The 12,856-nt window shown below is 32.1% G+C and overlaps 1 protein-coding gene across 3 annotated transcripts in view; it reads right to left on the bottom strand.

The window, feature by feature from the left end:
• Kpna4 (karyopherin subunit alpha 4) overlaps positions 1 to 12,444 on the bottom strand; it is a 29,807-nt gene extending 17,363 nt beyond the window's left edge. For 2 of the 3 annotated variants that reach the window (XM_010623177.2, XM_033759452.1), the window contains exons 1-9: positions 12,390 to 12,444; positions 11,488 to 11,577; positions 11,346 to 11,375; positions 11,006 to 11,058; positions 8,105 to 8,200; positions 7,387 to 7,472; positions 3,298 to 3,384; positions 984 to 1,153; positions 765 to 809 (exon numbers count right to left, since the gene is read on the bottom strand). In XM_010623177.2, coding sequence (XP_010621479.1) covers positions 765 to 809; positions 984 to 1,153; positions 3,298 to 3,384; positions 7,387 to 7,472; positions 8,105 to 8,200; positions 11,006 to 11,058; positions 11,346 to 11,375; positions 11,488 to 11,577; positions 12,390 to 12,431 — 699 coding nt within the window. In that variant the 5' untranslated portion in view covers positions 12,432 to 12,444. Of the gene's footprint in view, positions 1 to 764; positions 810 to 983; positions 1,154 to 3,297; positions 3,385 to 7,386; positions 7,473 to 8,104; positions 8,201 to 11,005; positions 11,059 to 11,205; positions 11,259 to 11,345; positions 11,376 to 11,487; positions 11,578 to 12,389 lie in introns of all 3 variants that reach the window. The other variant, XM_010623179.2, reaches the window with a different exon arrangement.
• Positions 12,445 to 12,856: the final 412 nt, after the last annotated feature.

Below are 12,856 nucleotides of genomic sequence, written 5' to 3'. Positions count from 1 at the left end.
TCTGGCTTTTATAAGCAATCAGGGAAGTTTTCTACTTCATTCACTCCTTGGGTTACGTTTTCCTTTGTCATCTGCATTAATAAGAATAAGCAAGATATATTTGTGATGTTAAAATCTGGTCAGTATTGATTTTTCCCCCCATGTTGTTTGTATAATCAAGAGCTGTCTTTATATTAAGTAAAGCCGAAAAGTCCTTATAATTTGGAGAAATAAAAAAATGAAATTAAAGGGCAACTGATTTCACTCCTTGGGTTACGTTTTCCTTTGTCATCTGCATTAATAAGAATAAGCAAGATATATTTGTGATGTTAAAATCTGGTCAGTATTGATTTTTCCCCCCATGTTGTTTGTATAATCAAGAGCTGTCTTTATATTAAGTAAAGCCGAAAAGTCCTTATAATTTGGAGAAATAAAAAAATGAAATTAAAGGGCAACTGATTTTCATGGTTATGCATATGAATACAATTTCATATATAATATATAGTCAAATATTTCATTATCTCACACAAAAACATCACTATGTGTATATGCTCTCAATAGCAAAGCTGCCAAAATAAGCTGCCACAAAAAAAAACCTCAACAATTAAAAACAGACCTTAGTGAGAGAAATTAATTGGCAACTTTGTACAGGCTTTACTAAAATTATATTTATATATTTGTATGTCATAGGAGGAGCCCTATACATGAACATACACACACACACACACACACATATATGTATATATACATATATATATATAAATAGAAGAGACATATTTACTCACATTTACGTCTGTGTGATGAATTAAAACACAAAGGGCTGGAAGAATCTGAAAAGAAAAACACACAGATTTAAAACACACATAAAGGGGGCCAAGGATGTAGCTCAGCAGTACTGTGTGAGCGTGCCTGGCAAGTGCAAGGTCCTGATTTTGAACCCTGTTACTGGAAAACACACACACACACACACACATACAATTATCTATTCTCAAAAATGCATTTACCTCCTGAATGGTTTCCATTGGTGGTGGTGGGTCTTTGTGGCGACATAAATTGACCATAACCCAAGTAACATTTCTTAAGAATGTTATAGGAATAGATGGACTTATAAATGAAAGTAAAGGCTTCACAACTCCAAGACTTATGACATAATCTCTACACTGGGGTCCATCACCTGTAAAACGAATCAGTTCAATAAACCATATCAACGGTAAGCATTTTCAGAAAACACAAAGCACTGGGTACACTATGCTGTTTCTGGTATTTGATTCAGACTATATATTTAGTTTTATATTAAAGCTTTAGGAATGTTAACAATTAAGTTCACATTCTAGGTCTTTGAGCTAAGAGAAGTACATTTGGTGCTAAGGTATTTTTCTGCATACAATTTATATCTTCAGTTTTATAAACTGCCTACTTATGAAATGTACATGTCATTTAAACTCTGGAAGCCTAAGAATTCTTTACAATAATGTGTGGTTGAATTGACATTGTACAAAAATTAGTCATATTGATCTAGAAATGTTAAACAATTTTTTTCCATTTGTACAGGGGTAACACTGTTTTAATTACCTAATATATCTGCATTGGTTTGATTACATAGTTTCAAATAAAAAAATACTGTGCCTTGAGAACTGCTATTTTTCTGTCTGAATGGTACTGTTAAAACTTTTGTATGATAAAAAAATGAAGAAAAAGTATGTGTAGAATTTGACTTATAGTCTCACGAGAATATAAAAAAATATGGACTGTAAATTATTGTGTATATTCAGAAAAAAAGAACTAAACGCTACCAGAGTAATGATTTCCAATGTGATTTTTTGGGGGCTTAAGCTGTTTTATTAAAGCAGAAAGGTTTTGGAGCCAGGATTCTGTTTTAAAAAGCTCTCCACATAACTGATAGCATACTAAAGTTTGTATCTACATGTCGGGATAAGTAAGAACATTTTTCCTTAGACTATCACATCCAGAGATAAGACACTTAATTTTTTTACATCTACATATTTGAACTGATTCTAAAACTTGGTATATAAACAAAGGAGACTTGGGATACACATGCAATATAATTCGTAATAGCAGTATACCCTATGCCTGAAACAGTTTATAAAGAAATCCTCTCATAAAAACTCCTAATCATCCCATCTTCCATGTTGGCCCAGTGAATGGGCAATAAAGTAGTATATCAAAGCAATACTAACTACTTCTACCCAAGAACAATAATGTACAGCAAGCCAGGTATAGGGTGCATCCTTGTCCTAGTATTCTGGGAGGCTAAGAAAAAAGGATGGCAAGTTTGAGTGTGGTCTGGGCAATTTAGCAATTAGTGAAACCTTGTTTCAGAATAAAAAATAAAAAAGGGAAGATGTGTCTCGTCCTGGGTTTGAATTCAACTACTGAAGAGACCAAAACAAAGCAAAAAAATTCTCACATAATATGAAAAAAACTGTCACAAGAGAAAAAGGAGGATATTAGATTAATTAAAGTGTCAGTCAATCATAATATAGGGTAAAAACTTAAAAAAAGAGGAAAAAGGGGCTGGGGATGTTGCTCAATGTGAAGGTCCTGGGTTCAATCCCCAGCACAGCAAACACATCTAAATTAAAAATTCTCCTTTACCAAATCAGACCTCTAGAAAAAGCACTGCAACTTTTATCATACCCTTTGTAGCTAGTTCTTCTAGCTGTATCAGCTGTATCAGTGATCCATGATATTCCACTTTGAATTTCTAAGTTTGGATTAAGTTAGACTCTTACTAAAAAACAACTCTAAGAACTGTATTTATTCTTCCTATAATACAGAGAAAATCTGGAAGATACAGTAACTGTGACAATATTTAGACCATCAATAGACTACATACACTTCGTTTTGATTCATAATTAGGGATTATATTTTATATATTAACAAATTTTAATTTACAAAAGTTTGCAAAACAAATTTTCATTTTGGATTCTTTTCAGAACTGCCATTATGGGGAAATTATTGGTTTAAGTTTTGCCTCCTCTTTTTTCTTAATGTTCTCTGATACAGAAAGTTGAGAAATAAAAGGGATCCCGTATAAAACAGAAGATCTAAACCATACACATTTCTTAATTCTTCAAATAATTAGTATTCTTTTTCAAAAAATGGCATCTAAGCAACAAAAATGTCCTTGTTATTATTGCTTTATACTTATATAGTTACATGGTTTTAAAATTTCTATAAGCTACTTCACAAAAACTAGTAATTAAGACAAACTTTTTCCTTTTGGACTACTAGTAGTTGTTTTTATTATCTAATATATGATTATAACAACTGCTGGATTAAAAGTTTTACACAAACCTATGATATTTCCCAGTGCCCACACAGCTTGCTCACAGACATTCTGATGGGGAGAATGGAGAAGCCTCAAGAAAAGTGGCACAGCATCTGAAAGAAGAAGTTAATACTTAAGGCTGAAGATCTATACTGTGAATCAAAATTGCTAAGACTTCAAAAATAAGAGGACTATCAAAAAATACTGAAAGTATATCCTCATTAAATGATTATCAGGATAGCATTATTAGAAGAATTTTGACTAGTACACTACTTATTTAGTATCAAAATAATATACAGACAAATGTCAAATTAGGATCGTAAAATTTCATTCACAATTAAACCTGGACTTAATTACAAATTTTGGAGGGGTTACACTGGAGATTGAACCCCAGGCCTTGTATATGCTAAGCACATTCACTACCATTAATCTATACCCCTACCTCCAACTTCATTTCAATTGTACTTCTTTATAGAGTATTATCCTCAAGTTTCGAGTGTAAAAGTCCAACTGTTTAAATAACTTTTGAGTATGAAAATTTAAATTAACACCACATGGGTAAACAGGCTGGTGATTCCTGAGTCACATGAAACCTTGTGAATTAAAATATGATTTCTGTTGCTTAACAAGGATGGGAGCAGGTCTGTATCTGAACAGATTAACAATTCACTGAACGAATGACTCTTCTTTCTTCTGACATTACCTTAAGCAATAAAGTTTTTTTAAAAAATTAATTTTATTGTTACATTTAATGGATACAGTATAAGACACTTATCATTGGAAATTTGTACCTTTACATAATCCATCTTGTTTCGTTTTATTTTTTCCCCATTTCCCTGCCCTCCCTAGCTACAAAGACTGTTTCCATTATTTTTCATTTTCTCATATTAATTTCATTCCCTTCTTTCATTTCTCCTCTCCTTCCCCTTTCCTTCCTATTTCACATAGTCTATTGTATCTTTTAGTTCTTCTTTATACGTTCAGTTCTTCACAATAGAGAACTATTTGGTATTTACATGTGTCCTCTTTACTTCACTTTAAGAGTATTGCCTCAATGTGCATTCATTTAGCCATAAATGTCTCTAGTTTTTCATTCTTTATGACTGAGTAGTACTACATTTTATAAAACAAACACATCTTCTTTATCCAGTCTCCAAGCAATTGGGCAGCTTCCAAGTTTTAGCGATTACAAACTGTGCTGCTATGAACATGGGTGCACACATATCTCTGTGGTATGATTCTTTTAATTCTTTGGTGAAGATACCCAGCAGAGGGACAGCTGGGTCAAATGGGACTTCCAATCATAGTTCTCTGAGGAATCTCCATAATGATTTCCACAGTAGTTGCACCAGTCTACACTCCCACCATCAGTGGAGGAGGGTTCCTCTTTCCCCACAGCCCACCAGCATTTGTTATTGGTTGATTTCATGATAGCAGCCACTCTTTCTGGGGTGAGATGGAATCACAGTAATGTTTTCATTTGCATCTCTCAAATAACCAGTGACATTGAACATTTAGATGGAATCACAGTAATGTTTTCATTTGCATCTCTCAAATAACCAGTGACATTGAACATTTTTTTATATGTTTATTTGCTATTTCTATGTTTCTGTTGGAGACACGCCTGTTCATTTCAGATTTCCATTTTTGGATTCGGTCTTTAAATTTTGGGGATCTGATTTTTTTAAAGTTCTTTATGTATTCTAGATATAGATCTTTGTCTGAGGAACAACTCATAAAAATTTTTTCCCACTTTATGGGTTGTCTCTTCACACTACTGGTGGTTTCTCTTGCTGTGCAGGAACTTTTTAATAAGAAGACATCCTACTTGTTGATTTTGGTAGTTCACAGGCAACTGAGGTTTTTCTTCATAAAATCTTTTCCTACACCAGTGTCTTTGAGAGTTCCACCTAATCTCTCTTCCAGCCTGTTTACTGTTTCTGAGGAATAAAATTTAGGTGTATGCTGACCAATCGGGCTTATTTAAATAAACAGTAATTTAATTATCTATTATTTTTGGCATATTAAAGAGAGGCTAAGAGTGATACATTTGAAGGCTTTTTCTTTATTTTATTTTATTTTATTTTATTTTATTTTATTTTATTTTATTTTATTCAAGGGGTGGGAGTAGAGAGAGAGAGCAGAGAGAAAGAGCAGAGAGAGCAGAGAGAGAGGAGGAAGAAGAAGGAGAGTTGAAGCCTTTTTCTAATCTTTAAGGATCACATAAGACAGGAGAGAATGAAAATAAGATGTCATCATGAAATCATAAGTTACCTAATGATCAACCACACAAAACTAAAACACACGCATGTGCACACAAATATACCTGAATCCAAAACTAAAAGTTTTAGTAGGGTTTAATAACTTACGAGTCCAATTACTTAAATACAGGTGAACAAAAATTGCATATCTTTTTTTTGTTTTTTTAAGATAAAGGAAATCTAAAAACAATTTTATTAAATTTACTCAGTAATTTTCCTGTGCATGGTGTATCTTAAAGCATTCAACACATAAAGCAATGTTACAATCTGGACAATATTATCTTTTTTCCATTATTGTGTTTCTTCGAACAACACATTTTACATTGTCATGTGGGTCTTTCCTCTTTTTTCTGTGGGTGGCATAATTTCAAATGTCTACCCACTAAAATAATGGTGCTGACATTGATAATGGACATCCTGATTGGCATTTCCCTATCTAATTTTCAATTTAGCTTATTAGACCTAATCTAAATTGTAAATAGCGAGTTCCATATTGTTTGGTCCAGAAGTTACATAAATATTTTATATTATTTTTTCTTGCTCTTTGATTACAGGATAGCTTGACAGATGTTAGTTAACTCTTATCAACACCACCCATAGAATTATTATAATCATTGGCTGTTACTGGAAATTTTCTTTCATGTTCTATCATTTCTGTATTATGAATAGTGTACAGTAAGGACACACCTTTTTTGTCTTTGCATTTCGTAACAGACTATTCCTATTTGATAAGCCAACACTTCTCCCTTTTTCAGTTTTTATTTTGCAGATCTTTTGGCACTTCCTTTCTATTCAGTCTCAGTGTCTCAAATGTGTCCATTTTGTATAGTAAAACAGTACCACTGAGTTCTAGAGAAGTATGAGAATTATAGCTAATTACAGTAAGTTTTTATAAATTGCAGCACAAAATTTATTTTTCACAAATAAAATCAAAACAAATTAGTAAAAGAAAATAACCAGAACTCATTATTAGATTTCACTAGAAACAAACATTAAAGGCAAGTACAACATTCTAAGTAGAAACATACGCAAAAAATTGTCGATAGAGACCAAATAAACAGACATACAAGTGTATCTCACACAAACAAGAATCAACTGGTTGAAGCGATACCTGCCTGAACACCACTCAGGATAGTCAGGACATAAGCAAATGAGCTCCTGAGTTATACTTGTGGTAAAATGTTAAGTGCTTAAGGTAGCTTTCTTTTCTAAGTAATAGAACACATACATTAAAATATAAAATGCTTATTAATTGGATAAAATTCCTGTCCTCTGCCAAATCGTAAGTAATTTACTGCTTGTGATTTTAACAAGTTTAGACCAATACACTGCTTACATTTAAAAAAGATTTTAAAAGTATCTTCCTTAAAACTATTAATTTCTTTGGTGGAAGAATGAAATAGTATAACATAATGATACTGTCAAGTTATCAAAAAACAAAAAAAGCAGTTTTATTATAATAACAAGAAACTTTCAAACCATTTTTTCAATAGGACTACTTCACAGATTTCCAAATATTATGATAGATATTTCATTAAAAAAGGTTGAGAAGTAGTATAACAATAGGTACAACTCCTTTTATTTCTACTGATGCCCTACAGATAAAATGAAATATAATAATAATGTAATCTGTTACTATAAACAGGAAATGTTCTTGGTTTTAGACTGTAACCAAATAAATTTTTCAAAATAGAAAATGTCAGTCACTGGAACACAATGATTAAAATAACATAATTAAATTAGCTAATTCAATATCCCTACATATTACTGGGTAGTTATTATTTTATAGTATAGTTACATTGCTTTGGGAGAATTACATATTGACTTAAAAGATCATATTAATAACCAACTTACTAGACTGAACCACTGCTTGAGTTTGTTCAGAGGTTCCAGATGCAATGTTTGTCAAAGCCCATGCAGCTTCAAACTGTAAAGAAGGACTACAAAATAACAAATTATTTTCAACAATAAAGATTTTTACAACGGCCCAAGTATCTGCCACTCATTTCTTCTTCTAGCATGTATTAAATATTCTGTTCTATCCGTTCAACATTAGGGGTTAAAAAAAAAAAGAGGCGGGGGTTAGACCAACCACAAAATTTATTCAGCCTAAAAACCTTCAATATTTCTTTATTTTTAGTAACATCTTTTTATTAATATTTTCAAACAGTTCTGGACAAGCACCTATTTGATCAAGCTAGTTCTTGGTAATTTCCAAAGCTTACACATTATTAGTAGTAGTGTTAAGATTAGTATTATTTTGAGACAGGGGCTTGCTATGCAGTTTAGGCTAGCCTTGAATTAATTATGTAGCTCTGGCTGGCCTCAAACTGGTGATAATCCTCCCGCCTCAGCTTCCAAAGAGCCAGGATTACAAGTGTGCAACACCACACCTGGTTATTACACATTAAATTTAGCATTCTGAAATTCTTCTTTGCTCCATCCTTCATTTCTTGGTATTAGCATACTTTGTACCGCTTTTCACTTTGACTTTTTAATCCTATCCCTTGGTCCCTTCCTAAGGACGAAACTGCTTCAAAGGACACATTCTAAATTTTAAAAAAGTACTTACTTGTCATCTCTTTCAAGACAATGGACTAAAATAGGCAATATTCCAGATTTTATTAAGTCATCAATTGGTGGATTTCGATCACTGGACAAAAGTTTCCTGTAAGGTATACACTTCTTGTGAAACAATGGCATATACTATTATAATGATATTCAAACACACACACACACACACACACATAAATATATAAAAATTGTTTTAGATGGGGTCTCATTGTGTAGTTCAGGCTCACCTTGCTATGTAGTTCAGGGTGACCTTAAACTAGGTATACTCCTGTTTCAGCCTCTTAAGTGCTGTGATTATAGGCATGTGCCACCAAAGATCAAATTTGCATTTGATGTATATTATTGTAGATCTGAATATTTGGCATAAATACTATATTTGAGAGTTACTTTTCATAATTTACATAATGCAACATTTTCTCTATAAAAAGATTAATTTACAAAATAGATTTTCAGATATGTCCAATAATTTTAAAAAGCATGATAGGCATTTTACCAGCTTTGTTAGCGTAATATTAATTCTCTCAATAAAATTCTGAATATGGCTTATAAAATGACAAGTGCGCAAACTTCTTTAACATAATATTTATTTTGCTAAGAAAGAAATTAAGAAGTCACCAAAATAGCCAGAATTTTTTTACTAGGTCTCAACTCAGTCAAAAGATAAGAGTAGGCATATTGATGGTATACATTTATAGCTGATACTAGTATTCAATTCTTTTTCTTACTCTACACACTGAAAAGCCATAAAAGCCCAACAATACTTTCAACTTAGAAACTAAAGAGAAATGGAGTAACTTCAATAAACAAGAAAATATCTAAAGAGATGCTTGAGATACTGAGGTGAACAAGATAGAGAGCATCTCTGTTCTCATGGAGCTTACAGGATGAAAACAAAACAGTGCCTATTTTCACAGATGGGAGACTGTAGGTTTAGTAAGTCTTCAGTATAGTCTAACAAATTTTCACCCAATGGAATCCCCTGCACTGCTATTTAAAGGTAAATTTTAAGAACACTTAACTACATCATTCTACCACATAAACTGAGCATTGCTTATTTTTTACCTTATGAATACAAACTCTATGAGCTAACTTATAAACTGTTCCACAGGCTGGCTCCACCTACCCTAATTAATCTTATTCTCTATAACTCAACACTCAGTTGTCATACCATTTGTCTCATTTCTAAGCCCTTCCCTTCATATCCTTTATATTAGGAAGATCTTGTCTTCCATCTAGACAAACTCTTACCTCTTTAAAGTCCATTTTGAGTTCTGTTTTATATAATACTATCTTTGAATTCTAAGAGTGGCTAACACTATATAGTCATACATACTCATATAGATATACTAGTCATACATATATAGTCATATAGAGTATCACTTTTTAAAAAATGTAATTCTGTACTCAGATTCTAAACTTAAGGGAAAATTGTATCTCATAGTATTTTCACACTATTTTCCATAACACATGGCACAGATCTTACAAGTGGAAAATTTTTAAAGTTTAAAAATAAAGTATCAAGCTAGTCTTCCTCAGTCAAGGTTTTGAGAGATCACTGGTGGTGAAGAAAAAAAATTTACAGCTTCACTAAGGACAATTTTAAAAAGAGCTGATTATAATTTTGAGCTGTGAATAGTTCCACTGTTCTTTCCCTATGTACCAAACTCCTCTGTAAGAAGTTCTTTTACCCATATAATATAAGCCTGAAATTCTATAATTTGTTCTAGGTTATTTAAGAACACACAAAATAGGAAAAGTATAATACTGTTATAAAAAGGATTTACACAATGGGTAAGATATTGGATGGACCTGTGAAATTTTTCCCACTTTGAAATTCTAACTATGAGCAATTTCTTGCTTAAGTGTCCCTTTTCCACTAATGATCATAATATACGGTGTTATTTTTATTCTCACAAATATACAAAAAACTGCTATAATGTAGTATGGTACTTTTAGCCTTCTCAAACCTAGCTTTTTTTTTTTTTTTTTGGTTTTTTGAGACAGGGTCTCACTATGTAGTTGAGACTGACCTGGAACTCACTATGTATCCCAGGCTGGTCTCAAACTCACAGTAATCCTCCCGCCTCAGCCTTCGAGTGCTGGGATTACAGACGTGTGCCACCACGCCTGGCTCAACCTAGCTATTAATACAAATGTTTCAGTAATATGTTTTTATGGCTTTTTCCTTAAAATATGTAACTCGATTTAATATTTGATCAATATGAGAATTGTCAAAATTAGCTATCTTGGTAAGGGTTTGAAGAATCTGACTTTTTTTGTGTGTGTTTTTTGGAGACAGGGTCTGTGTATCCATGGTGGCCTTGAACTCATGGCAATCTTCCTTCCTCAGCCTCCTGAGGGCTGGGATTATAGGTATGCGCTACCACATCCAGTAAATGAATTGTATAAAATAAAGCCTATAAACTAGTAACAGGGAAAGCTTTATAAATAATGCCTTTTTATTACTCCACAACACTAACTTGTTATATCAACTTTTCCCTAATATGTTTATGTATTAGGTACATGAATGCTTCAGTGTATTTAAATCATGACTTTCACATCAAACTTTTGTGAGCTTAAGAGTACAGTTACATGTATTTAAACTCACGAGTCTTTAAATTGCTATCAATTTTTATACTGTAAATGCAGAGAACTTTTTTTTTAAATAAACTGACTTCCTTATTGTTGGCCATTGAAGTTAAGTTTTTTTTTTTTTTTGAACAGGGATTGAACTCGGGTCCTTGCGCTTGCGAGGCAGGCCACCGAACGGTTGAGCTAAATCCCCAGCCCTATTTTCTTTTTTTTTGAAGTTAAATTTTATTAGCAGAATTCCTATACCATACTCTCAATAAAAACTGTGCAAAATATAAAATTTAAACGTCCTCAAAATTTAACTTACCTAGCAGCTTGAACTGCACTTAATTGAATTCCTTGGTTATCACTTGAAGCATTCTATAAAAAACCGAACGGTTGAGCTAAATCCCCAGCCCTATTTTCTTTTTTTTTGAAGTTAAATTTTATTAGCAGAATTCCTATACCATACTCAAAATAAAAACTGTGCAAAATATAAAATTTAAACGTCCTCAAAATTTAACTTACCTAGCAGCTTGAACTGCACTTAATTGAATTCCTTGGTTATCACTTGAAGCATTCTATAAAAAATAAAACAGCTTGTGATGTAGCTACACAATAATCAGTTGAGTACAACAAATGTGAAGAGGGATAAAAATTCAACTTACTTGAACAATAGCTTCTAGAGAGGTATTTTGCTGAGAAAAAAAAATTACACAGAAAATTAAGTTAAACAGTCACCTTAAAATGCTGTATTTATGTGAAATCTTTCACTGGTAGTTTTAAGTTACCAGAATAATAATAACTTACCACTCTATAATCTCCATCTATATCAGAATCTTCGCAGATATCTTCATGTGGTACATTCCTTCTCTTTAAGAGATGTTCATCTCTTTTATTCTTTAAAAAAAAGTCAAAGAATTTCAGTTTTGTTAAAAAAAACTAAACACTGTCATATAAAGTTAGGCAAGTGTGTGCCTAGATAAAAAAAATATGAAGCACCTTTTAGTGTAACACTCAAATGCAGAATTTAAATCAAATTGTGAATTCAACACTTAACTGACACTCATTTGAGTCCTAAACCACAGATATTACATTTCCAATGAGCTGTGAACTATATAAAACAAAACAAAACGGTGGACTAAAAAAGATAGTTAAGCCAGGACCAACTATATATATTTTTACTTAAAAGTACTAAGCTACTTTACATATCATCTGGGAGATTCTCTTTATCACTTTAAAAATCAGGCAGTTCAAAATTAATCAAAAATCAACAATGCTTTACAAAAATCAAATGCCCTTCGAGTTTCACTTACAAAATTTGGGGCAAATTTACAAGTACATTCTCAACTCGAAAAGTAGGTGAAATTTCCAAGTACCACGTTCTTTTCAAGACATAAGTACTGTCCCATTTTAACAGAACTATAACTATCTCTATCACCCTTTTAAAGTAAAATTACAAAAATATCTGCTAAGTTGTTTATATTCTTAGTGGACAAGTTGTATCCTGACAATAGCTTTTTAAATTCAGTACAAGTTTTCTTCTTTCAAAGAAATGCTGAATGTTTGAGACTGAAAAGACCTTAACTATATTCAGTAAGTAAAATTCAGTTATATAGCAAATTACATATTTTACATACAATATAGATTTGATATTTACTACATATGCCATAATCTTGGTACCTGGAAGTACCAACACTAATCAAACTCACCTTCCGTAATTCAACTACAACTTCATTTCGCTGTCTTCTCATAGTCTAAAATAGAGTAAAAAAATTTTTTTTAACCACCTAAAACTCCATCATGTAAAAAAAAACAAACCCCAATTATTAACATTTTAATGTATATCTCTAACTTTTCTTCAAGTCACATATATATGTACTCTCATAATATATTATCATACTATATAGATGATTTTCTACCTTCAGCTCAATTTATATTCCAAAATATTAGTCTCTTTGAAATTATTATACCTAGAACACTAGACATATCATGATTTAAAAAAACTATAACATAAGGTTTATTAAAAAAATAGAAGTACAAGCTGGGTGTGGTGTCACACGCCTTTAATCCCAGCACTGGGGAGGCTGAGGCAGGAGGACAGCTGTGAGTTCAAGACCAGCCTGGGCTACATAGTTCCAGGTCAGTCTGGAATTAAAAGAAAAAAAAAAAGTACAAA

The sequence above is a fragment of the Fukomys damarensis genome, unplaced genomic scaffold (genome assembly GCF_012274545.1).
Source record: "Fukomys damarensis isolate Sample0158 unplaced genomic scaffold, DMR_v1.0_HiC HiC_scaffold_37, whole genome shotgun sequence".
Taxonomy (NCBI): domain Eukaryota; kingdom Metazoa; phylum Chordata; class Mammalia; order Rodentia; family Bathyergidae; genus Fukomys; species Fukomys damarensis.
Note: the sequence above shows the minus strand (reverse complement) of the source record. Positions and strands in the feature narration are given on the sequence as shown.